The sequence below is a fragment of the Felis catus genome, chromosome A2 (genome assembly GCF_018350175.1).
Source record: "Felis catus isolate Fca126 chromosome A2, F.catus_Fca126_mat1.0, whole genome shotgun sequence".
Classification (NCBI taxonomy): domain Eukaryota; kingdom Metazoa; phylum Chordata; class Mammalia; order Carnivora; family Felidae; genus Felis; species Felis catus.
The window spans coordinates 57,778,995-57,804,460 of record NC_058369.1 but is presented as its reverse complement, the minus strand read 5'-3'; the positions used below and the strand labels follow the sequence as shown (position 1 = coordinate 57,804,460).

At 56.7% G+C, this 25,466-nt stretch overlaps 2 protein-coding genes across 5 annotated transcripts; one reads left to right on the top strand and one right to left on the bottom strand.

Annotated features, from left to right (window-relative positions):
* Positions 1–937: 937 nt before the first annotated feature.
* Positions 938–16,775, bottom strand: GATA2 (GATA binding protein 2). 3 transcript variants are annotated; one of them, XM_011280258.4, is made up of 7 exons: positions 14,554–16,774; positions 9,306–9,514; positions 8,343–8,619; positions 7,267–7,908; positions 5,350–5,495; positions 3,401–3,526; positions 938–2,901 (listed from the first exon to the last, which is right to left on the bottom strand). In XM_011280258.4, the coding sequence occupies exons 3-7, from the start codon at positions 8,569–8,571 to the stop codon at positions 2,602–2,604; spliced, it is 1,443 nt and encodes a 480-aa protein (XP_011278560.1). In that variant the 5' UTR covers positions 8,572–8,619; positions 9,306–9,514; positions 14,554–16,774; the 3' UTR covers positions 938–2,601. The 3 variants fall into 3 exon arrangements, with proteins under 3 accessions (XP_011278560.1, XP_044907961.1, XP_019680707.1); XM_045052026.1 differs by lacking the exon at positions 14,554–16,774 and adding an exon at positions 9,965–10,407; XM_019825148.3 differs by lacking the exon at positions 9,306–9,514 and having other exon boundaries at positions 14,554–16,775.
* On the top strand, positions 10,730–19,680 carry LOC102901658 (translation initiation factor IF-2-like). 2 transcript variants are annotated; one of them, XM_019825149.3, is made up of 3 exons: positions 10,730–11,021; positions 11,383–11,673; positions 17,886–19,680. In XM_019825149.3, the coding sequence occupies exons 1-3, from the start codon at positions 10,814–10,816 to the stop codon at positions 17,966–17,968; spliced, it is 582 nt and encodes a 193-aa protein (XP_019680708.1). In that variant the 5' UTR covers positions 10,730–10,813; the 3' UTR covers positions 17,969–19,680. The 2 variants fall into 2 exon arrangements, 1 of the variants encoding a protein (XP_019680708.1); XR_006594010.1 differs by lacking the exon at positions 17,886–19,680 and adding an exon at positions 12,552–13,002 and having other exon boundaries at positions 10,730–11,673.
* Positions 19,681–25,466: the final 5,786 nt, after the last annotated feature.

Below are 25,466 nucleotides of genomic sequence, written 5' to 3'. Positions count from 1 at the left end.
AGATCTATCAACTATTAGAAAACCATTGATCAGTGACGTTGATGGTCATGCTTCTTGGTGAACTAGGACATTGATGACTGAGTGCATTGGGGACCAGCACAATTGGAAATCAGGAACATGAGTGACAAGAGGCACCAGTGATCACAAAATGGTGAATAGAAGTACTGGGAAAACGCAGTGATGGTCAGAGATGTTGGTGCCAGACACACTGAATATAAATATCGATGGATAGAGGTGCTGATCGGTGGTAGGAGATACTCATGACCAGGTATGTTACCAGCGAGCCAAAACAGTCCCTGGAGACCCTGGTGATCACATTTTGTGGCTGTCTGTGACCAGACATGTCACTGTCAGAGGCATTGATAAAACATTGGTTGACTGAGTGTTGGCGACCAGTGTTATAGTAATCAGATGTCTATGGTCACAGGCTCTGGTGATCAGACAGGTCACTGACCACGAATATCAGTCATGGTGGCTATCTCCAATGACCAACCTCGTTGATTGAGGATGACAGCAATCAATGACATCAGTGATCAAAAACACTGGTGATCAGGTTTGCCAATGAACAGGAATATTGAGGACCAGAGAGGACAGAAACAAGAGCTGATCATCTGGGAGGAAGTGGATGGGGACAGGGGCGGAGGCAGTCTTCTACAAGAGCCCCAGGAAAAGGATCAGTGTGTAGGCCAAAGGCTGGAGAAACCATGGCCTCCCCTTGTATCCCCAGTATCCACCCAGCCATCAGGACCCCCAATGAGGTGACAATGAGGAAATTCAGATGGGAGCAATGCAGGGGGGGGGCATCAGGGTCTCAGACCCCAGCCAGACAGGAGCCCTTCTCTCCAAATCACTGGGCCGCAGAACCCGTTAGGTCTGACCACTAATCTCCACACACAGGACTCAGCAGCCTGGGAGCCCACAAGATCGGCCAGAGGCGTTCACAAAAAGTATTTTATTATTCTTAACAGTATTCACTTCAAAGGAATAGGAGGATAGCATACAATTTTTTTACAGACAATATATAAATGTTGTACATAATTAACAATAACTTAGTTCACTAATCCAAAATAAAACAAGCCAAATAAAACATAAAAACAGAAAATACTGCGGATTCTTTTTCTTATGCGGATACTAGTACAAAATAAGTTACTTCTGGCTGTGGTGCCCCCGCAGCGATCGCCTACCCATATTGCACTTGGTCGACTACATCAGCACAATCCTGGTCCTGGGCCGGCCCTCGCCGGCCGCCGCACCCCACCACCTCCGCATACAGAATCTAAGCTCGGACACGGTTATGTACAGCTGTACCTTGGGAAGGATCCAGACAGCCACAGCAAAGCAGAGCACAACCCAGGCGTCTCCAGGGACCCCGGCAGGGTCGTGGCCTCTCCCTGGACCCACCCCCCCAACTCCTGCCTCTGCCACCTGCCAGACCAGCCCCTGGAGGCCAAGAGCAGCCAAAGCCCCTCCCCAGGCCCCCGGCTCCCCGTTCGAGGGCTGTGGGATCCAAGAACTTTTCCAAAAATAATTGCGAAGCTACAGCCTTGGTTTGTAGGTTTTATTCCTTTCCACAGCAAGGGCTTCCGTGGCAACGTACAATTGACTGGACCCAAAATGAGTTTAAAAATAAAACAACTAACTCCTCAGCGAGTTAAGCTTATGCAGTCTTTTGTATATATATATATATTTTTTTTTTCTTTTGTCTCAGAGTGGGAGGGAAGGGGGTCGAGGGGTGAGCAGAAAAAGGATGTTATGTACAGGGGTCCACCTGGCAGAGGAGTCAGGCTGTGGCTCAGGCTCGTTAAGGGGACACGGGTCACACCAGCTTCGGCCTCAGAGCCAGGGGAGCGATCTGGGAGACATTTCCCCTCTCAAGAAAATGTTGTTTCCTTCCTGTGACCCAGCCCTGGCCTGGGAATCTGCGCAGGACCGCCCATGATTGTCTCTGCCCTCCAGGGCCGGGCCGCCAGGGCACACACCGCTCAGCCTCCCCGGGCCGGTGGTGGTCCGGCTATACTGGCTCAGCCCAACCTGAGCTCCAGCTGTTTCAGAGAGGGAAGCCAGAGGGGAAGGTGCGGGCCGAGGGCCCCGCACACCTGCCCCCAGAGCCCTAGCAAGCAGGTGGGCCAAGCGGTACTTGGTGCAAAAAGACCCAGAGAACCTAGGGCAGCTCGGACCTCCAAGTCTCCCAGTCCTTGTTAGAAACAAGAGCAAAATAAATTACTTTTGCCTACTCCCTTCTCCTCCCAAAAACGGTCTTCTTCATTTGTCCCCTGCCTCCCCCCTTTTCTCTTCAAAAAGTTGTCCGTTCTGTTCTCCAAACAATCGTCCGTGATGGAAACCCCACCTGGGCAGGAAGCCGGGCCAAGGCCGCCCCCCAGCCTGGGTGAGGATCTTCACCGTGACCGCTGACGGCCGAGTGGAGCGCCCACAGGAGAGGCAGCTTGGGGCTCCGACTGGGCTGGCGGGAGTGCCATCAGTCTTCAGGGAAGGGCAGGCAGCTAAGGGTTTGCCCCCACCCCACCCTGCCTAGGGGCGCCCAGCCTCGCACCGCGGGCCACCCTCCTCGGCATCCATCCGTCCATTTGTGGGGGGCCGTCCCTAGCCCATGGCGGTCACCATGCTGGATGGGTGGGGGTGGCCAAAGGAGAGACTGGAGGAGGGGTGGATGGGCGTTGGGGTGGGCAAGATGTGTCCCGAGTGGCTGAAGGGTGGGAGGTGGCCCACGGGCGCCATGTGTCCAGCCAGGGCGGCGGCGCTGAAGGGGGAGGCCTTCTCCTGCATGCACTTGGACAGCTCCTCGAAGCACTCTGCACCTTTCTTGTTCTTCTTGGACTTGGTGGACATCTTCCGGTTCCTAGTCTGGATCCCTTCCTTCTTCATGGTCAGCGGCCTGTTCACCTGGGGGCAACCACAAAACCGTCAGGGGGGTCTAGTTCCCTTCCCAGAACAAGACCCCACCCCCCAGCTTCCCCGTGGCGCCAAAGGCGGGTCTGGGCTCAGGACCCCACTTGCAAACGCCCTCGGCCCGCCAGGGTCTTCCCATCAGCCTGCCGCCCTTTCAAGAAAGGTCTCTTTCACTGTGTGGGACCGGCAGGCCAGGCCGTTGAGCCCACTAAGTGCCAGCACTGCCCCCCATCGACACAACCGAACTCCACACCCACCTTTTGTTTTAAAAAGACACCACTTCCCCAGACCGCTGCCGTGGAGGCCACACTTGCAGCCAGCTTGCCCCCTCTTATGGGAAGCCCTTCTGGCACTTGGGGCTTGCCCGCCGGGGGAACAGCCGCCTCCCAAGCCAAGCCACGCTGGAGATTGTGGCTGGGGCCCCGCGCCTGGCAGCACAAAGAGCCGCGGTCCCCGGGGAGGGGCGGGGCGGGCCGGGGAGGGGCGGACTCACATTGTGCAGCTTGTAGTAGAGGCCACAGGCGTTGCAGACAGGGTCCCCGTTGGCGTTTCGGCGCCATAAGGTGGTGGTTGTCGTCTGACAATTTGCACAACAGGTGCCGGCTCTCCTGGCGGCCGACTGGGAGGGGAGGGTGGCGTCAGCAGGCTGGGCTCCCACGCCCCACCTCGACCTCCCTCCCCGACCCTCACCCCAACCCCCCGTCCCTGCCAACTTAGCCCAGGAGCGGGAAATCTCACAGGGAAATCCAAGCATCTCAGAAGCCGTGGAATTTTAGAATTTGAGACCTAAGCCATCGCAGAACTCAGAATAAAGAACTCTCAGAAGCCTGATCTCAGAATCAACAAGGGCGCAAGAGCTGAAGGGAAAAATCAGCCACCGCCCCCAACCCTTTAACTCTGTAAAAGGGGAAACTGAGGCCCTGAGAAGGGCTCTTTTGGTTTAGAAGGCTGGCTCACACGTCTGCATGACTCTCCACGACCCACAGTCCTGGGTGTGACCTCGCCTGAGGCCAGGGCAGGGACGTCAAATGTTTAGGGAGTCTAGAGCGGCACCGTCCAATATGATCGCCACTAGCCAGGTAGGGCTGTTTAAATTCAACTGAACTACGATTTAATAAAATTAGAACTTCGTTCCTTCCTTTGCACAGCCGCATTTCAAGGAACCCACAGCCCCAACCACAGTGGGCAGTGCAGATCCAGAACATTTCCATCACCGCAATGCTGGTCTGTCCCACACCCTGTACCCCAAACCAGAGTGCTCACTGCCCCGCAGCCCCTCAGGGAATGCAGGCCAGAGATGTCTGGGAATAAGTGCCTGGTTTCTGGAAAAGGGAAAAGTGAGAGAAAGTAAGAGAGTCTTCACCCAAGAAAGCAGATCTCCTCTTGTGGGCCCACCGGCCCAGCCCCACAGTGACAGAATGTGTCTGTCCCCCGCAACACTCCCCAGTGAACCGCAGGCAGCAGGGCTGGGGTTGGGGGAATGAGACCAGCAAAGGCCAGGAGGGCCCTAGGCCGGAGCTCCAACCTCCTCGACAGCAACAGCGGAGGGACCTGCCGGTCTGCTGCCTCAGAGGCGGGGAGGGTGAGGGTGAGTAAGCAGCCTGAAGCTGGAATTCTGACTCAGGGGCCAACACCGCATCCTCCACCCCTACCCCCACCCGGGCCCTCACCCCGCCCGCACTCAGGGTGGGGAAAAAAAAGGGGGCCCCCAAAGCGGCCAGCGATTTAAGCCTCATAAATCACTTCGCCCTGAAAAAAATATATTTATTATTCTTAGCATTTTACGCATTATTTGCAGAGCGGAGGGTATTAGAAATTTCAAAACAGCCCAGCGAGAGGCAGGACTGAGCCGAGGAGAGGCTCTAAAACTCGCGGAGTCCGGAAACAGATACGCGAAGTTTCCTTATCTTCAGGCTGCAGATGTCCGGATAGGAAACTCCGGCAGGAGATCCGAAAGGGCATTTTTTTAAATCACTCAAATGAAAATACACAGTATAGGTGACTCCATGGAAAAATAATAAAGGGCAGGTTTTTTTGGTGGTTGGTGTGTGTGTTTTATTTAAATAAGCGTGAGGAGACTGTGTTCTGGGCTACAAGGAAAATTACTTCATGGCCCTATTTTTAAAGAGAGTTAAACAGAGGCCAGGGGACAGGAGTCGGGCCCTTGGACATTCAATTTTGGGGAGCCCTGAGCTCAGTGGGGGGCGGGTACCTGGTGGGCCGCAGAGGGGGAAATCTGGCCTGAAAAAAAATCTGGCCTAAAAGAAGGGTGACCCCAAGCGATTTAAATGATAAGAGGATTTCAAGAGGCAACGCAGCTGCATTTGAAGGGTTTGGTGGTGTTACTCTTATTTTTTAAATAAATTGCCGGCTCCAGTCCAGGTCAGCGTCAGGGTGCTGCCCACCGGCCCCCTCCCCAGCCACCTGCTGCCCCGCGCCTACCAGTCTCCGCTTAGGCTTGATGAGTGGCCGGTTCTGCCCATTCATCTTGTGGTAGAGCCCGCAGGCGTTGCACAGGTAGTGCCCGGTGCCGTCCCGCCGCCAGAGAGGGGTGGCTGTGGCCCCACAGTTGACGCATTCCCGGCCTTCTGAAGGGGGACAGGGAGAGACGCCGGCCCGCTTAACGGATAAGGTCGAGGGGAGAGAGGCAGGGGTGGGCCAGCGCCAATCAGGCAGCAGTCTGCCTCGGGCCCGGATGCTTCAGGGGGTGACTTTTAGCTCCAACCCTGGGCAGGAAGAGGGACCCAGAGGAGGCTTCCCCGCCGAAGGAGATGAGTTCAGAAAGTAGCTTTAAGGCCAAGTCTCCCTCTTCAAAACCCTGGCTTGAAGGAAGGGAAATGGGGCTGGAGGGAGGAGTGGGGCCAGGGCCCCAGGGATTGTGGGCGCGACAATGAAAGGGTATTTACAGCAAACTTCGCCGAAGGCAGGGCGGTGGCAGGAGTGGCCCAGCTCGACCCGGCTGGGCCTGGGAGGACTCTGCCTTGCTTTCTAGTTCTGCCTCTTCGGTCTGTCCCTTTCCCCAACTTCGTCTGCCACCTTCCGATTGGTTCTCTGCCCCGCGTCCTCTGCCCTCAGCTCCTACCCTCTTTCTGTTCTCGGAGCAAGGGAATTTCCTTCTTTCTCCCCAGCTGCCCTCTTTTCCGCTGAGGCCCTAGAATTCAGTCCCGGACTCGGATACAAGGTGTTGCTCTTTAAAACAAAACACATCCCAAGCCCTTTCGTTTCGAAGTTAAGCAGACTAAGTGACCTTGGTCTTCTGTCGGTGGTGGTGTTTTTGGTTTTTGGTTTTTGTTGTTGTTTTAAAAGGCCATCTGGAATTCAAATACAACGTAAAACAAACTTGGGAGAAAGGGCTAATTTAAGGCAAGGTAGCTGGCCTGAGAACAGGGGCCCTGGGGTGGGGCTGAGGTGGGTGCCAGGGACGGTGGGGGCACCCAGGCAGGGTAGCTGGATGCCTTACATCGTGTTGCCCGGGAAAAAAATTTTCCCTATTTAGTTTAAACTAAATTGTCGATATATCTGGGCAAGGAAAGGTTCCTGGACTCAGGAGTAAAAGTTTTAAAAATCTTCTTCTTCCTTAGCTTAAAGGGATTGGAAGGGAGGCATTGACAGCGAAAGCCCCGCGCTAGCTCGGTTTCTGCTCTCCAGCCAGGTTCTCGGACGAAACCAGTGTGGCCCCAGCCGTCTCCTCCGCAAAGCGGCAAAGCTACCTACAGCTTCATCGCCTCACTCCAGCCTTCGGGGAGGGAGAGTGAAGGATGCGCCAGCGGGCAGGGAGCAGGAACGACTCCCGGGAATGCTGCTTTGGGGGAAATCTCCCAAGGAGATTGGGAAACATCGAAATCCCACGATTTGGACTGCCTGACTTGGAGAACCAGATTCCTTAAGGGTCTGGAGCGTACCCACAGCACCCACAGCACCCACAGCACGCACACACACAAAAACACGCACAAAAACACGCACACACAGCCTCGCTGCTGTCACTTGCTACTGCATTCCCTCACACAAGTCAAGAGGTTGCTCAAATTTTCACTGAAGATTCAGGGAAGGGAAGGGGGAATCCCCGGTCTGGGTTCAGGCTGGCAGTGGCCAACCTTGGAAGGGAGGGTGAGGAGGGGGAAGGGAAATGAACTTTGGGGGCAACCCTGGACAGTTAAGGAAAGGACAAAAGTTTTAGGGCTCCCTCTCCCCCATTCTGGGTTCTCAAACGTCTGTTGGGGTCTATTAGAGAGAGACTTCACCCATCCCCAGATCTGGAAGACTGGCACTGCCCCGCCTCCCATATCATAGCCCCCGACCCCCACAAACAAAAGCACAGACCAACCCCACTCCCATTGGCTCCCTGGCACTTGTCTTTACCTGAACAGGAGCGTGCCTTGCTGCGCTGCTTAGGGGTGAAGCTGGAGGCAGGGCCACCCAGGAAGCCTCCGGGGTGGAAGAGTCCGCTGCTGTAGTCGTGAGCAGCGGCGGGCACGTAGGAGGGGTAGGTGGGGATGGGGTGGTGTGTGGCAGGCTGGGTGCCCATGGCAGCCAGGCCTGGGCGCAGGGGACTGCCGCTTTCCATCTTCATGCTGTCGGTCAGTGACACCTGGTACTTGACCCCATCCTTGTCCTCCCCCCGGGCTGCATTACCCCCTGCGGAAGAGGAGGCTGGGGAGGCAGCCCCGGTGGTGCTGGGGTCAGGGGACACTTCCTTGGGCGGAGTGGGTGGGAAGCCGAAGAGGTGGGAGCCAGAGTGGGCTGCAGTGGGAGTGAGGGAGGCCACAGAGCCCCCGCTGCCTCCCCCGCTCCCACCCCCTGCCCCTGGGTACACGGAGAGGGGGCCTCCGGGGCCTCCAGCAGCTGAAGGGTGCAGCGGCGTCTTGGAGAAGGGGCTCACGGTCCAGGGATTGTGGTGGTGCGCTGCAGCCGCGGAGAGGGCTGCTTTACCCCCATCGAGCCAGGGCAACCCCGGGCTGTGCAACAAGTGTGGGCGGCACATCTGGCCTCCGGTCAGGCGGGCTGCGGGAGGAGGGAGAGGGGTCAGGGTGCGCAGAGGCCGAGTCGCGCCATGACAGATACACGGGACCACAACTCACAAAACAGCTAGCAGTAACATTCTTCCCAAAGAAAACCAGAAACATAATACCCCAACCGGTAATAATCAAGAATGTCAGTCCGGAGCTGAAGGACAAGTGGCACCCGAGGAACCCCACCAGACCAGGGCCTCGAGGGAACCCGCACAGGCCAGCTGGGAATTGGGCAAACACCCTGCGGTGCCCAGACCCTCCTCAAGAGGCTGCTGCCCCCACCTTTCCCGCCCCAATTTTTCAGCTGCCTCGATTCCTGCGGAGCTCACATCCGGGAAGCAGGCCGCCGGGCCCTCCTCCCCTCCCGCGCCTGGCGCGCGGCGCACGGCTCCTGGGCTCCCAGTCACCCACTGGCCTTGCGCTCACCGTGCGCGGGGCTGTAGGAGACGCGCGCCCGCGCGTGGGCTGGGTTGGCGTAATAGGGGTTGCCCTGCGAGTCCAGGTGGTTGAAGAAGACGTCCACCTCGTCGGGAGGCAGCAACTGCGCGGGCTCCATGTAGTTGTGCGCCAGGCCCGGATGGTGCGAGTCAGGGTGCTGCGCGTTCAGCACGGCGGGGTGCGCCATCCAGCGCGGCTGCTCCGGCGCCACCTCCATGGCCGGGAGTGGAGGCTCGGGATCTGGGCCGAGGCGGTGGCAGCGTCCCTGCGCGACGGAAGGGGGCGTGAGGGGCGCCGCCACGGCCTGACACCCCCAAAGTCCCGCCACGCGGAGTCCCGCACGCCGCTGCGCCCCAGCAGAGCCTGGCCGAGGCACAGTCCCGGGTGGGAGGAAAGCTCAAAGCTCAAAACGAAAGGAAGGCGGAGGAGATCGGTCAGCCGCTCACATTCACATGGTGACCCCCAGTCCCAGAGCCACACATCCGTGCACACCGGCTCACACACGGGCACAAGCCCCGACACCAGTGACCCCAACAAACACAGAGTCTCACTTTAAATCGGACACTCACACTGACCCCCCCCCCCCCTCCTTCCCGGGACACAAACGCATAAACACAGACTGAAAGTTGAAGACAGGCGCCTGGGCACCCACTGGGCACATGATCTTAGCGACACGCACATACCTGCACTTGGCGCCGGATACACATACCAGCTTGACGACCCCCCCCCCACCAAAAAAAAAACAACCACACACACTAAGCCCCAGCGGCTGGGAGCCAGCCTCCCCCCACCCCTGCCCCAGCTCACTCCCAGGAGGCACAATCAAGACCTCTCACCAAGGCACACCAAAGCAGTCACCCGAAGCCTGGCCCCGGCCTTGACCCACCGAAAGGACCTCTCAGAGCTTGGCGCGCCCCAGGCCCCCCGCCAGCTCTCGCACCCCAAACTTACACACGCAACGCCGCAGGGAGGGGGGCCACGGCCTCGGGGACGGAGGTTCAGCACCGGCGGGAGCCCCGGGAGTGGCGGGCTCAGGAACCGCGCTTCAGGCGGCTGGGCTCACGGAGTAGGAGCGGGGGACAGCGCGCGCCTCGGCCTCAGGCCCGCCCGGCTCCGGCCCCTCGGCATCCTCCGGCCGCCCTGGCGCCAGCTCGCGACTCCTGCACAGACATGAAGCGGGGGCCGTGCACGCCTAAGAAGCCCGCGCCAGCCAATCAGCGCCGCGCGCCGCCCAGCCTCCGCCCCCCATTGGCTGCGCCCGCAACTCCCGGACCGCCGGACTCCCGGACTGACCCGCAGGCCTGCCCCCCTCCGCCGGCGGGCCCCCTCCCAGCGCCCTCCCGGCGGCCCCTGCTGCCAGTGCCCCCCGCCGGGACCCTCACCCCACCGGCCGACTGCTGCGCCCCCTCTTGCGGACACTCCTGGATCCGCCTAACCCCAAGACCCTCTTCCCAGTTACTAACCAACTGGAGACCCCCTCCCCCCGCAGCCTGGGTCCCGCACCCTCTGGGCGTCTGGGTGTCCTCTCCCCAGGACCCCCGCTCTTCCACTCTCTCAGATCCCACCTCCTTTACCACTGAACGTGGCCAGTTGGAGTCCCAACTACCTACCCAGACCGTTCCCTCCCCCGACTCGGGCTATGGCTGAGCAGGGGGTTGGGAGGACAGCTTCGAGACAGCAGGAGCGGTGAAGGGCAGGAACTACGGGGCTCTAGTGGGCACCTGGGCCTCGGACAAGAGGCCGTTTAGGACTGTGCTTGACCGGGTGGAGGTGGCCTGGCTGGCGGCTCCAGAGAGGGGGAGGGGGCGTCCCCTTCCCGGGCGTGGCCTTCGCAGACCAACGGGCCGAACTGCCTGGGGCGAGGCCATGGAGACCCGGACTGGCGCCGGCGCCGGCTCGAAGGAGACGCCTCCGGGCAGGAGAAGGCATTTTTCCCTCCTGGGGGTCCCTAAGGCGGCCCCTGGGGAGAGGGAGGCGATAGACTGAGAGCTCTGTCCCCTAAGTCACCTGGAACTGCTCTCCACACACCTCCAATGCACAGATCCAGCTCTGTGGGTGGAGGGCCCCCGTGCACAAATCTCCTTGCTCTCTCCCATTGTACAGACATAGGAGACCGAGGCTCGAAGGGAGCCTATGGCCGACGGGGGGGGGGGGGGGAAGGGTCGGAAACAAAGAACTTTGGGGAGATTGAGACAGGTGCGGGGGTAAGGGGGGAATAATCGTCGTCCTCCAGCCCCTCTCCCTTAGCTGGGTCTACGGTTCTCGTAGTGGGAGCCCAGAGGGATCCCAGGTGGGTCCGGGACAGGGGAGAGGGCGGGGGTCCGGGCCACCCCCGGGAGGGTGGGGGGAGGGGCGGCGGGATTGACAGTCGGTAATTGGGTAACTGGAGGCGGCTTCTCCGGCCGGGCGGCCCCGCCACCGCGACGCCGGGGCCCTGACGTCACCCGATTCGCCAGGAAATGAACTTTTTAATAATCCGAGGAGGGAGGAAAGCCCTTGGTCCCCTCGGCTCGGGGGGCTCCCGGCCAGGCCCAGCTCCGCGGGAGCGCCCGTCACCCTCTCCCAGACCAGCTCTGGGCAGCGCCGGGGGGCGCAGGCACAGGCTAGGGGCCTCCTCCTGCCTTTCCGTCCGGCTGTCCGTTGATCTGTCCGAGGCCCTGGCGGCAGGTAAAGACGCGGGGCTGGAGGCGCGGAGCCCCATTTGGCTGGGAACCAGCGCGTCTTGGGCGCTTGGGGACCCGCCTGCCCTGGCGGCCCGCTGCGCCTCCCGCTCCGCTTCACTCCGGGGCGCGCGGAGCCCGCCTGGTCTACTCGGAACTCCGCTCCGCATAAGAGGAGGCCGGCGCCAGCTGAGTAAAGCGCGCCGGGGCCGGGAGTGGGAGCGCGAGGCCGCGGGCGCCGGGCCTCTGCGGCCAGGCCGGGCAGGTGATTGGCCTCAGTGCCTTCCGGTTCGCGCTACCCGAAACGCGCGCGGTCTGGCCGGGACTCGCTGCCTCTCTGTTCGTCTGTCTCTCCTCCCTGCCTTTAGTTTATGATTCTTCATCAACGCGTAAAATGCAATCGTCGGAGCCTCGAGACTGTTTTGCGTCCCTGGAACCTAGCAGGAGCTTATCAAAGACACCGCCGCCCCGGGGACAATCCCTGGTGTCAGGCAAGACTGCCCCGCCAGCTCGAACCCCGGGACCCAGCTCAGGAGGCAGCCAGCCGCTTGCCAGACCCGGGGCCGTGAACGCCGGAGCCGAGCGGAAGATTTCCGTGGGTCTGCGATCCGTGCCTCGGTTCGCAGGGAGGTGGCTACTCTGGGCTCTCGGGAAAGCAGGTAATTCGCTTTATTTTCCCCAAAGGCGTGGTTCAAATTACCCCCGTTCGGGGTGGGTCTGCAGTTTCATCATTACGAACTCGGCTAGAAGCCCCTCCGAGGCAATCTGAAGCCCCTCTGGGGCAGCGTCTTGGGCCACCGCAGAAGTGGAGGTGACCAGCCTGGCCGGGCCCCCCGCCTGAACGGCAGCCCCGAGCTGCCCGCTGGCCTGGCGCAGAAGCGAGCGCTGGCGGGGATTTAATTACCCCGCTCGGCGGCTCAGAAAATCGCCGCGCAGAGGAGCTTAGCAGGGCAGTTAAGCAATGCTTGAGCAGGGGCCTCGGGAGATCCGCACGAGTCTCCCTTCCCGCAATCCCGGCCTAGAGGGGAGGGAAAAAAAGGGGGGGGGGGAAGGGAGCCCTGCCAGGTCTCTTGAGGCCCCGAGGTTGCCTTCCTCCAAAAGGCAGGCAGGCAGGCAGCCGGCTTGGCGGAGGCCTCCACTATGGTTGGAGCTCCTGCGTTGGACGCGGGACTACTGCGTTCTCCCGCAGGAACGAACCCGCCTGGGAGAGAGAAGAGGGGCGCCAGGCAGGAGAAGGCCCAGCTGGTCAGTAAAACACACCTCCCCCATCATGAGTGTGTGTGTATGCCAGACAGACCAAGGGCCACTAGTCAGGCATCTTGCCCAGTAGGCAGCAAAGACCATCCTATCACTTGTACGCAAACAAACGTCCGGGGAGGCTCAGGGCAGCCCCCCCCCCAATCAGCTAGGATTGTGGGGGGCACCCTCACACATGAGGAAAGCAGATTTATTTCGGTTTATAGCCTGGGGCTTCAGGGTCTCCAGAACACCTTCAGAGGGACGTGACCCCTTTTCCATGTTTCTGTTGGTTTCCAAGGGTTGTTGCTAATGCGGGTGCTGCGTTTTGATCGCACTGAGAAGCTGTCACTTTCCTTACATGAGAACAAGACTTCAGGAAGGACTGGCGATGGGCAGCAGAGAAACTGAATGTTCCAACAGCCTTTTTCAAGTAGCCTGAGATTCCCCGAGAAAGCATGGGTCCTAACGGCTCAAGATGTGTTCTCCGGGGAGCTGGAGGCTCAGGGATCCAAGGCCAGGTTCTAGTGGGCCTCACCCACCGGCCTCACCCACCGGCCTCGGCTCTCAGCTGCCCCTGCCCGGTCTTCCCCTCCCCTCCGTGCCCTTTGTTTAAACTTCCCTCATCCAAGGTGGCCCCTCTGGGACCATAAGTTTGCCCTCTCTTTGTAACCTAATTCTTCTCGCCTTTTCCTATGGGCATCTAATTGGCCAGCGGTGGAGGGGAGATTCAAAGAAATCAGTTTGCTTAAGGACTGCCTTCCATAGGGATATTTAATTGGCAACCCAGCGACCTTCGAGCCCCACACTGGGGATGTGCCTTGAGGGGTACTGAGGAGGAAGAGGGGGCCTGCTTTAGCCAGAGGGGTTCAGAAGTCCCCATAGGGTAAGGCCTCAAATCTGCTCAGGCCTGCAGCCATCCCCCCACCCAGGGGTTCTGCAATGGAGGGACCAGGACTCCAACAGCCCCTTCTGCTCACTGGGGTTCATTTTCAGCCCCCCAAATGTGAAGGCTTCTTCTCCTCTCTGGCCTCCATGATGGCTTTCCCACTCTTTACGTCTTTAGGGCCGTTTCGAATCGTAAAACCCGGGCTGAGAAGTCTCAGCGCCCTGGGCTGAGGTGCCTGCGAGATCATGTATCTCCTTATCAGGTTCTAACCACCCACCTCCAAGCCGTACAGCCTCCCCCATAGGCCCTGCTGAGACCTGCAGACAATCGGTCAGCGTTTCTCCTTCCTTCAAGCACAGGCACGGTTTACTCAGAGAGCCTGGCGGTCCTGCGGCCCGGCAGCATGACAACTGGTAAATCCGTTTCGTTAGACGCAATTTGTTTGCAATTTGTCGACCCGGCTGGGAAACTCTCTCCAGACGCCTGGGTAGCCGCAACGGCCCTACCTGCTTCTCAAATCCTGCCCACTCATAAACGAATCCCAGCGCTAGGTGCCTGTGTAGACCCGGAGCTCACCGCCAGATGTTCCCGATCCCCGGGAGACGTAGCTTTTTCCAAAACAACGAATTTCCTTCCGTGTTTTCCGGGAAAGGAGCGGCCGCCACTCCCGGGGGCCCTGAACGCCGGATCTTTCCCCTTGCGGTTGGGGCAACCTGGAGTTCAAGCCTGGCCGCCGCCGAAGGATTCTGAATGCCCGGCGTCCAGACAGACCCAGACCGCCGCCGTCTACGCCTCCCCGCGGCAGATCTCGGAGCCCGCGGCGGCCCCATTCTTATTGAAATCCCACTAAACAGATTCCGGCTCCGGCTTGGGGCAGGGGGGAGACTTCCAGACCCGGCGCTCTCCCCCACCCGCACCCCAGCCACACAGGATAAAGGGCCGCGGGGCGCAGCGCGCGGGGGCGCACGCAGGAGCGAGCCGGGTTAAGCCGCGCAAAGCCGGCGCACGGGACCAGCCGGCAGGTGCAGCCGCGGCTCGGCGGCCGGGCTTGGGCGCCTCCGCCGCCTTGGCCCGGAGGTGGGGGCGGCCGAGACAAAGACCCCAGCTCGGGGGCCGGGAGGTGGGGCGCTTTGCGAGGCATCGGGAATAACCGGGGCTCGCGGCCTATGTGTGCTGCATCCGAGAAATGGGAAAACAAGAGGCCCGACGCGGGCCTACTGTCCTCGACTCCGCAAATACTCCCTCAGCATCAGGCCCCTATGACCTGGGGTTCGAGCCGCTGGTAGGACCAGGGCGAACCCCGAAGGCCACAAGTCAGGGGCCACGGGCTAGGGGGACTGCGTTTAGGGGGCCGGGTGGTTCAAACCTGGGGACTAGAAGGGCCCTGGGGCCAGGCGGAGGTGGGGGTACTTACCCAGCGAGGTGCGGCGGGCGGCGCCCCCGGGTGGACGGGGCCGGAGCGGAGCGGGGCGCACAGCGCGGTGCGTGGCTAGGTGGGCCCACAGGACCCCGGTGCGAGCTGTCGGCGTTCACCAGCAGGGCCCGGGTGGCGCGCTGAGTGGCCGCATGGTGCGCGGCGGGCCGCTTTTGTTCGCCTGGTGGCCGACGGGGGCCGGCTGGGGTGGGGGCGAAGGCAGCCTGGAGATAGAGACTTGAGCGGCGAGCCCGGGCGGCGCTGGCCTCGTTACCTCCCTCTCGCTCCCGCTGCCTCTCCCTCCCCTCCCCCGGCCGCAGCGGCCGCTGCTTTTTATTTCGACAGCACTTTGAGGGGGCGGGAGCGCCGCAGGGGGGCAGGAGGGTGCCCAGAGCTCTGCGCCCCGTTTCCCTGGTCCAGCCGCCGGGCGGCAGGCCGAGGGCCGGAAGGCACTCAAGGCGCAATACCTTACTCGCCCATACTCCAGACTACTCCCGCCCTCGCAGGGGCGCAGGAATGAGCACCTATTCTCTCAGGGGTGTAAGCTCAGAAAGCCCGGGACGTCTCTTTTTTGAGACTCTCCCCGGGGACCCTCATGAGCCTTGGCCACAAGCGCTCACACACACACGCACGTACACAGACGCCTGCTCCTCCTCCAGTTTGCTTCCAGTAGTGCTCACACATGCACACTTCTGTGCACACGCGTTAGCGCACACAGCTGTGGCTACGTGGAAATTCTCAGCCAGGAGATCTGGGTCACACTGACATGCACGCCGGCATACACCCAAATGTAGCTTGACAATCTGGCACACACGCGTGCACACACACACACACACACACACACACACACCCCTCCCTCACTTCCAGGCTGATTTTGGCTAAATGTAGACACATGGCCTCTCCCTTCCAAGCCACCTATACTCTCGCCCCAATTCCCAAACTCCCAAGGAGACCAGAGCATTTCAGGAGTGGAGTTTGAGGCGGCCCCCTGGCCCATCCCCAAGGAACCCTCTCAGGAAAGAGAGGGAGTAGAGGGCTTGTCCTCGGAAGGCTGGGCAGAGGAGCTGGGGTGTGGGAATCTTCACCCCAAGAATGCTAGGGGAATCTGGTCCTTGAACTTCCGAAGTCCCTACATCAAAATTCAACTCCACAGTGGGGGTCCTCCGCTCCCCACCCCCCCTGCCCTGTCCCATTCCAGCTGCCCTGGGGAGTGAAAGTGGCCTGGGGATCTTCGGCCCAGAGAGAAAGTGCTTTGCTTTGGAAGGACTGGGAAGTCCCTGGTCCTGGGAAAACTAGTGTGTGCCCGAGAGAAGTGTCCAGCCCCCCCCATCTCTGTGGCCATCTGCTATCTGTGGGTCTTTCTTTGAAGCTGATAGTGACTGTGTTGCACGTGTATGTGCTGTGTGTGCTCGGAAGAACATCTATCCTGAGGGCCCCTGTGTGTCTGTGTGCATCTGTGAGCACGTGGGAAGTCTACAAAACTGAGTATATTAGCACGCCCATTTCTTCTTGTGGGTCCGTGGGAGTTTTATATCGAGAGTCTGTGTTCTGTGGGTCCCTGAGAGTTTGTGCTTCATTATGTGTGGCTGTTTCAGAGCATGACCCCAAAAGTGCCTATGGGAAAGTGTGTCTGTGGAACTGGATGTGTGTCCCTGTGGCTGTGTATCTGTGAGATCATTGTGTTCGTGAATCATATGATGGGAAGTGGGTATTTCCAAGTGTTTATTTATAAATTGGTGTGTGTCCCTATGTGGGTCGGTAGCAGTGTGTGTCTGGGTATCCTGTGTCTATGAATCGGAGCGTGTGTGCATGCGTGTGTGTGTGTGTGTGTGTGTGTGTATGTTTCGTCCTTCTTTAACAGCACTGGGTATTGGGTGTGTAACGTTGTATCTTTGGACAGATGATAGGAGCGTGGACAGTGTATCCAAGTGTGTCTGCACATCTGTCTACAGCTCCACGTATGAACTGATACGTGTTGGGGTGGGTGTTTGTGTCTGTTTATCTAGGGTGTGGACATCTGTGTGTATGAATGTATCTTGGAACTATGTGTATGTACTTCTCTACCCAGTACTACCCTGGGTCTGTCGTCTGGGGACGAGTGTGTCTCTGGATGACACACATACTGTGTGTCTTCCCAGATCACCCACCATCCCTAACCGGCAGGGCAGGCGGCCAGTGGAGCTCTGGGGTGCCATTTGCCAGGGCACTCTCTGTCTGTCTGTGGGAGGGGGAGATGAGCTGATAAGGCTTATCTGCCGACGCCAGCGCCATGCTGAATAACTGCTCTAATGAGGTGGCCTCGCTGGGACCACCCGCTCCCAAGGCCCCCAGCCTCACTGGGGAGGGGCATGAGGGAGCCAGTTCAGGGGCACGAGAGCAAATCCCCGTGAACCCAGCAGCGCCTGAGTGTCTACAGAAGCTTTTCTACTTCTGTCTTGTTTCTTCAGAGGGGGGTTCCAGTCTTACACCCCCACCCCACCTGCCATCTCTCTGCTGGGCTGGGCTGGCCTCTGGTCCGCTGTCAGGAATACAGTCTTAAGAGGGTAGGGGGTGTGGACTGAGAGACATGGAGGCCCAGGGATGGAAAGACCCAGAGAAGGGAGAGGAGGACAGGGAGACCCGAGGACAGATTTTAAAAAGCACCGGCCATAGAGGGACAGAGACGCCAGTAGGGGCTGGAGGGGTGGGTTGGGGACACGCAGGAACAGACAAAAACAAACAACTTAAAAGTGGCAGAAAGAGTCGGAGCGATGGGAACAAAAGCAGCAAACGCGCTAACCAGACAGAGCCATGAACAGAGAAACAAGGGAGGAGAGATACAGAGGAGAGAGAGAGAGCAAAACACAACAAAAACAGAGATATGGGAAGGGAGAAGGGAACCCAGGCAGGTTCCCGGAGCAGTGGGGAGAAGAGGGAGAGCGGGAAGGGCCCCAAAGAGAACGAGGGAAAAGTAGGGAGGCCGAAGACGGGCTGGGTGGGAAGGACAGACCGATTGGAGGACAGCGGCAGTGCCGAGCGCCGCGCGGACGCGAGCGCGGGAGGCCGAGCGCCAGGCTGCGGGCCGGGAGGGCGTGAGCGCAGAGCCCGCGGGCCGGGCGGGGCACCGAGGCGCGGGCGGCGGTGGCGGGCAGGGGGGTCCGAGCGGGGCTGCGCCGCTGTCCGGGGTAATTTTTCATCTCGGCCGGCTAATCTTTGTTCCCGGCGAAGATAATGAATAGCCAATCGTTATCTGCCCGGCTCCCGGAGGCTGCCCGAGAATGGGGTTGTACAGGGCTGGGAATTGTTTCCAAAGTGCCGCGGAATAAATGGTGTTCCTTATCTCTGCCTTCCAGATTATCGGAGCCCTTTCAGAGCGCGCACAACAAATGCGCCCGCCATCGAATGCATCATTTACCACCGCAGATCCGCGCGCTGATGGGCAGGCAGATAGCCGTCCGCGGGGGGCACGCCGGGCGCCCTGTGCCCGCGCCTCCTGCCTGCCTGCTTGCCTGCCTGCCGGGGGCACCCGCGCGTGCGCCCCCGGGTGTGCCTGGCATGTTTGCATGGACATTCGCATGTGCCAGTGGATGGGCACTGAACAAGAAAGGGTATTGGTGTGCATGCGGGCATGTCAAAGAAGTGTGCTACAAAAAAGCGCAGGTGTGCAAGCCCATGCTCATGGGCGTGGTGGGCGTGTGTGCTGTGAATGCCTGGAGGGGGCCCAGCTGAGGCTGTTGGAGGGTGCACAGAGGAGGGGGTATTGCACGTGAGTGCATAGGCACGAGTGTCACTCAGGGTGGGAAGGCAGGTGTGTGAAGGAGTGGGTGTGCAAATCCGTGTGTACAGGTGTGGTGGATGAGCGTATTGAGTGCCACAGTGTACCTGCCCTCGAGGAGGCCGTTGAGGAGTGCACACAGGAGGCGGTGTCATCTGCCACTAGGTCGCGTGCGTGTGTGTATACTCAGACACGGGTGTGTGCCTGCAGGTGTCCGACCCTACTCAGTGCTCTGGGTTCCTACGTGCCTGTAAGCATGCGCATCCGTGCATTCCTGTGACTGTCAGGAGTGAGTGTGCCGCGGGTCAGAGTTCACCCCAGTGTGTGCCTTCGGGGTGCACGGATCTGTGTGAGGGCGGTTGTGTTGTTGTGCATCTATATGCCTGGGTGTGCCCGGGTGTGCGGTAGGAAGGGCTGTCGTTAGGGCCTGTCCCTGCGCCTGCCTGGGTAGGCTCAGGACACACGGGCCGGGACCCCTCTCCAGCGTGGGAAAGAGACAGCCAGAGGGGAGAGAATGGTGTGTGCAGGTGCGACAGACTCCACAGCAAAAGGGGTGGAATGTGCTAGTGACAGAAAACGGGGTGTGGGGGCGTGTAAGGGAGAAAGGTCTTCGAGGAGTTTGGGGACACCCAGGGGTCCCAATAGCCTCAACAGGCATGCCCTGCCGGGGGCCCCAGAGCTCCCCGCTCCGGACCTAGGGAAAGAGAGACCCGAGCCCCGCCGCCTGAGGTCCCCGCGCAGTGAGTGACACGCGCCGCCGACAAAGGCTGTATTTTTCCAGGCTCGCGCCCCGCCCGCGCGCGCGCGATGGTCCCCATGGCGACGCAGATAGCGCCGCAGCCATTTTCCCTATCTCCCCGGAGTCTATTATACGGCGGGATTAGCTCATCTCCAGGCAGGTCAAACCCAAAGTCACACAACCTGCGGCGCGGGCCCCGCCCCCCGCCCGGCCGCCCCTCCCCCTCCGGGGTCCGGTCTCTGCCCGGCGACCCTCGAGCTGCGGCCCTTGCACAGGCGCAGAGCGCCACCTGGCGGCCACGGGTGGCCCGAGTTGGGGGTCTCCGGGAGCCGGCAGCCTGAACCGGAGTCACCAGGCAGAAGAGCTGTGGCAGGGGTCCTTTCCTCCAGGAGGTGGACTCTCCCAGAAGCAGGGGCTTTGTTTTGTCACTGCTGTGTCCCCAGGGCTGGGCTGACGCACGGTAGATGCTCCTTAAGTGTTTCTTGAAAGGAGAGATGGATGGCAGGAAATTACAGACCCAGCAAACTGTCAAAGGTCACGCAGCTTAGCTGGCCACAAGAAATCACTTCTTAGACTGTATCCACTGAATTTAGAATAAAAGCCAAACTGTGCAATAGCCTTTGCTGACCACTCAGACCTGGTTTCCCCCTTTCTTGCTCCAGCGGGAGCAGCCTACCTTCTGTTCTTTGAACAAACCAGAACATTCCCACTCTCAGGCCTTTGTGTCTGCTGCCCCTTTTACCAAGAGTGTATTCTGCCTCTGCTCAGATGGCACCCCTCAGAGAGCAAAAACCGAGCCTTCCGACTTTCCTTGGTCGGCATTAGGCATTTCTTTTACAGTAAGGACTTAGCACATTGCAAAATAGTCTCCTCTCAGGGTGTGCCTGCAGCCAGCTCCCCTGCTCCCTTGGAATGCTAGGCTCCCTGGGGAAAGGGAGTCTGTTTTGCTTCCCAGCAGTAGCTCAGAGGCTGGGGTCTCCTCTGACAACTGGTTGGCGTTAGTCACAACTTAGGGAATGAGTGAATGAGGACAAGGAGAGGCCAGAGCAAGTGGGCCAGACCATGCCCTGCTATCTTTATCATTTCTCCTTACTATTATACCATTCCCCCCCTTAGCTGCCCCTGTGTTTTGCTCACCCCAGTCCCAGGATGCCTGCTCCCGCCAGCAAGTCCAGAGGGGCCCGGATATTTAAGGGAGAGAGCACCATGGAGGCCCCTCCACAAGGCTGGCCTGCCTTGCCGGGGGAGGGGGGGGGGAGAGAACACTTCTCACCCTTCACCCTGCATTCTCAGGGAACCGTGGTGTCTCTGGGAAGGCCGGGGCCACCGGTTGAGACTTCACTCATGATACAAGATAATTATACCTGAGTTGTCATGAGGCAGTGATGATTAATTGCCGTGCATGAGTCATGGATGGCGAAATATCGAGAACAGAGAGAAGGCCACAGCCCGACTGGGCTTCCAGGTGGGAGTCCAGCCAGCCCGTCTCCAGGCCAGAAGGGGCTAATCAGGCACTAGGCCAAGCCTCGCCCTGCTCAGGTGGGCTGGTGACAAACTCTGTGAGAGGCTTTGCCCAAGGGCTCAGAGAATTGGTGCTCTGTTCTGTCAGAAGTGCCCCAGTTGCCTCCCAGAAGAGGAGCTCCCGGGCCACTCCCCCCAACCTACACACTCACACCCTTTCTGGCCGGGTGGCCTTAGGCATCACTTTCCTACTCTGAGCCTCAGGCCTGCTTCCGCAACCTTCCTTCCTGGGTTATTATGAGAGTTACTTGTGAACATGTATTTAAAGAGTTGTAGGGGCACCTGGGTGGCTCATTTGAATAAGCAGCCAACTCTTGATTGTGGCTCAGGTCATGATCTCTCGAATCATGAGTTCGAGCCCCAAATCGGGCTCTGCACTGATAGTTCGGAGCCTGCTTGAGATTGTCTCTCTCTCCTCCTCTCTGCCCCTCCCCGGCTCATGCTGTCTCTATCCTTCTCAAAATAAATATATAAACTTAAAAAAAAAAAAAAAGAGTTGGGGTGCCTGGGTGGCTCAATCAATTATGTGTCCAACTTTGGCTCAGGTCCTGATCTCACAGTTCATGAGTTCGAGCCCCACATCGGGCCTCTCTGGTGTCAGTGAGGAGCCCGCTTGGGATCCTGTCTCCCTCTCTCACTGCACCTCCCCTACTCTCCCTCTCCCTCAAAAAATAAACATTAAAAAAATAAGTTAATTAAAGAAAATAATGTATCTGGCCACACGGTTTGGCACCGTGGGTATACGGTATTGAATAAAACCGCCGTGGTGCCTGGCCCTCAGACGTAACCACACAGATTAACACATCATCAAAACTTGTGATAGGAACCTTGAGGGTCAAGGAACACATATTTACAGATACCGGAACCAAGCTTAGTTGCAGAGACCAACTCTGGGTCAGGTCCTGTGCCGAGAGGTGGGGGCCTGGAATGAAACCAGATACTGCCCAACTCACTGTGGGCAGAAACCAGATACTGTCACTGTGGGCAGACAACTCACAGGATGGTGGAGATGCAGACACATTAATAGATTCTGTTCATTCCAGCCAATGAGAATTAGAAGCACAGGGTGCTTGAAAGAAGTGACACTTAACCCTAGTTTGAGAGCATAATATACAAAGAGGGCCAACGAATCAATAAGGCAAAAATACAACCGAAAAAATCAGGCCAGGGGTATGAAAAGAAAATTCACAGAAAAGGAACTAGACACAGCTCTTAGATGGATGGAAACATACTCAGTCTCACTCAGAGAAACGAAGATGTAAAACACATTGAAAGATTTGGGAAAAGAGAAATGTTCTAAAGTCGGATTGTAGTGATGCCTGCAACTCCATAAATTTGCTAAAATTCATGAAACGTCCATTTAAAATGAATAAACTTTACGGTGTGTAAATTATACCACATAATGCTGTTTAAACACACATCTTAAAATACTTTGAGATGCTATTTTATATCAATCAGTATTAGCCACACCCAAACATTCAATTACCTGATATGTTCCTGCAGGGGAGTGTCAACAGATGCAGTCTTGGGGTGGGATGGGCAATGTGACACGATTACAAACACGTTTCTGCTTTGAACCAAGAGTTTCGTTTACAGGATACAGAGAGGCTCTCACGCTTGTGGAATTTGTAAGGAAATTCACTGCAGCCTTGTACATTATGGCAAATGATTGCAAATGAAAGATGCTTATCTAGAAGAGATGTTAAAAGTATACTCATACAACCAAATAGTGCAATGTTATGCTGCTATCATGAAGAGAGAGAGAGAGAGAGAAGAGAAAGAGTGGGGGGAAGGGAGTGGGGGAAGGAAGGAAGGAAGGAAGGAAGGAAGGAAGGAAGGAAGGGAGGGACAAAAGAAGAAAGAAAGGGGAAGCTTTTTATGTAAGGATATTGAATGATCTGGGGTGCCTGGGTGGCTCAGTTGGAAGTGTCTGACTTTGAAGTGTCTGACTTCGACTCCAGTCATGATCTCATGGTTCATGGGTTCGAGCCCAGCATCAGGTTCTGTGCTGACAGTGTGGAGCCAGCTTGGATCCTTCTGTCTCCCTCTCTCTGCCCCTCCCCCCGCCAAAAAATAAATAAACATTTTTTATTTTATTTACTTATTTTTTCAAAATAGCTTTTTTAATTTTTTTAAAGCTTATTTGTTTATTTTGAGAGAGAGAGAGAGAGAGAAAGCCCGAGTGCAAGTGGGGAAGGGGCAGAGAGAGAGAGGGAGAGAGAGAATCCCAAGCAGGTTGCACACCACCAGTGCAGAGCTCAACACAGGGCTCGAACTCACAAATTGCGAGACCTTGACCTGAGACAAAATCTGACGCCTAACCAACCGAGTCACCCAGGTGCCTCTCAAAATAGTTTTTATATAGTACTTGAGTAGTTAAAATAATAGTTTCAGAACCCTAATGCGAGCATTTTCACTAACATACCAGAATGCCCAATTGAGACAGCTAGAAACTTTATGAAGAGAATGGAGCTGAAAACATGCCCCCTCTTTTCTGCTGTCCTCTCATTACTTATTGGTACCTAAGAAGCCATCTTCTTCTGGTGGTTTTTAATCTCAGGACAGAAGCAATTACTTAAATATTTCTGAGATCTCTTCCTATGTAATACCTTTAATTTTTACTGATTGGTCATGATTTTTTTATTTAATTTATTTTTTAAATTTACATCCAAGTTAATTAGCATATAGTGCAACATGATCTCAGGAGTAGATTCCTTAGTGCCCCTTACCCATTTAGCCCATCCCCCCTCCCACAACCCCTCCCATAACCCTCAGTTTGTTCTCCATTTTTATGAGTCTCTTCTGTTTTGTCCCCCTCCCTGTTTTTATATTATTTTTGCTTCCCTTCCCTTGTGTTCGTCTGTTTTATATCTGAAAGTCCTCATATGAGTGAAGTCATAGGATATTTGTCTTTCTCTGACTAATTTCACTTAGCATAATACCCTCTAGTTCCATCCACATAGTTGCAAAGGGCAAGATTTCATTCTTTTTGATTGCCGAGTGATACTCCATTATATCTGTATACCACATCTTCTTTAACCATTCATCCATCGATGGACATTTGGGCTCTTTCCATACTTTGGCTATTGTTGATAGTGCTGCTGTAAACATGGAGTGCACGTGTCCCTTCGAAACAGCACACCTGTGTGCCTTGGATACCTAGTAGTGCAATTGCTGGGTCGTAGAGTAGTTCTATTTTTAGTTTTTTCAGAAACCTTCATACTGTTTTCCAGAGTGGCTGCCCCAGTTTGCTTTCCCACCAGCAGTGCAAAAAGGATCCTCTCTCTCCGCATCCTCGCCAACATCTGTTGCTGCCTGAGTTGTTCATGTTAGCCATTCTGACAGGTGTGAGGTGGTATCTCATTGTGATTTTGATTTGTATTCCCCTGATGATGAGAGATGTTGAGCATTTTTTCATGTGTTGGTTGGCCATCTGGATGTCTTCTTTAGAGAAGTGTCTATTCCTGTCTTTTGCCCATTTCCTCACTGGATTATTTGTTTTTGGAGTGTTGAGTTGGATAAGTTTTTTACAGATTTTGAATTCTAGGGGCGCCTGGGTGGCGCAGTCGGTTAAGCGTCCGACTTCAGCCAGGTCACGATCTCGCGGTCCGTGAGTTCGAGCCCCGCGTCAGGCTCTGGGCTGATGGCTCAGAGCCTGGAGCCTGTTTCCGATTCTGTGTCTCCCTCTCTCTCTGCCCCTCCCCCGTTCATGCTCTGTCTCTCTCTGTCCCAAAAATAAATAAACATTGAAAAAATAAATAAATAAATAAAATAAACAGATTTTGGATTCTAACCCTTTATCTGATATGTCGTTTGCAAATATCTTCTCCCATTCCGTCGGATGCCTTTTAGTTTTGCTGATTGTTTCCTTCTCTGTACAGAAGCTTTTTATTTTGATGAGGTCCCAATAGTTCATTTTTGCTTTGGTTTCCCTTGCCTTCAGAGACATGTTGAGTAAGAAGTTGCTGTGGTGAAGGTCAAAGAGGTGTTTGCCTGCTTTCTCCTCAAGGATTTTGATGGCTTCCTGTCTTACATTGAGGTCTTTCATCCATTTTGAGTTTATTTTCGTGTGTGGTGTAAGAAAGTGGTTCAGGTTCATTCTTCTGCATGTCGCTGTCCAGTTTTCCCAGCACCACTTGCTGAAGAGACTGTCTTGATTCCATTGGATAGTCTTTCCTGCTTTGTCAAAGATTAGTTGGCCATACGCTTGTGGGTCCATTTCTGGGTTCTCTATTCTGTTCCATTGGTCTGAATGTCTTTTCTTGTGCCAGTACCATACTGTCTTGATGATGACAGCTTTGTAATACAGCTTAAAGTCTGAAACAAACATTTTTTTAAAAAGGATAAGGGCAGCTGGGTGGCACAGTCGGTTAAGTGTTCAAGTCTTCACATCGGCTCAGGTCATGATCTCACGGTTTGTGAGTTTGAGCCCCACATCGGGCTCTGTGCTGGCAGCACGGAGCCTGCTTGGGGTTCTGTCTCCCTCTCTCTCTGCCCCTCCCCTGCTTGCTCTCTATCTCTGTCTCTCAAAATAAATAAAAACAGGGGCGCCTGGGTGGCGCAGTCGGTTAAGCGTCCGACTTCAGCCAGGTCACGATCTCGCGGTCCCTGAGTTCGAGCCCCGCGTCAGGCTCTGGGCTGATGGCTCGGAGCCTGGAGCCTGTTTCCGATTCTGTGTCTCCCTCTCTCTCTGCCCCTCCCCCGTTCATGCTCTGTCTCTCTCTGTCCCAAAAATAAATAAAAAACATTGAAAAAAAAATTAAAAAAAAATAAATAAAAACAATAAACGTTAAAAAATTTAAAAAGGATATTGAATGATCCCCAAATAGATTTAGTAGAGAAATAAAAGTGCAGAAGAGTGTGGTCTGCTACCATTTGATTAAAACCGGGATAAGGAAA

Bases quoted from the DNA above. Each gene is read 5' to 3' on its own strand.
- GATA2 (XM_019825148.3), bottom strand. From the start codon at position 8,571: ATGGAGGTGGCGCCGGAGCAGCCGCGCTGGATGGCGCACCCCGCCGTG. The intron at 5,496-7,266 runs GTAAAGACAAGT...GTCCCCCTTCAG, and splicing joins CAAGGCACGCTCCTGTTCAG to AAGGCCGGGAATGCGTCAAC. The intron at 2,902-3,400 runs GTGAGTCCGCCC...GGTTGCCCCCAG, and splicing joins TCTACTACAAGCTGCACAAT to GTGAACAGGCCGCTGACCAT.
- LOC102901658 (XM_019825149.3), top strand. From the start codon at position 10,814: ATGAACTTTTTAATAATCCGAGGAGGGAGGAAAGCCCTTGGTCCCCTC. The intron at 11,022-11,382 runs GTAAAGACGCGG...CCCTGCCTTTAG, and splicing joins GTCCGAGGCCCTGGCGGCAG to TTTATGATTCTTCATCAACG. The intron at 11,674-17,885 runs GTAATTCGCTTT...TCTGCCTTCCAG, and splicing joins CTGGGCTCTCGGGAAAGCAG to ATTATCGGAGCCCTTTCAGA.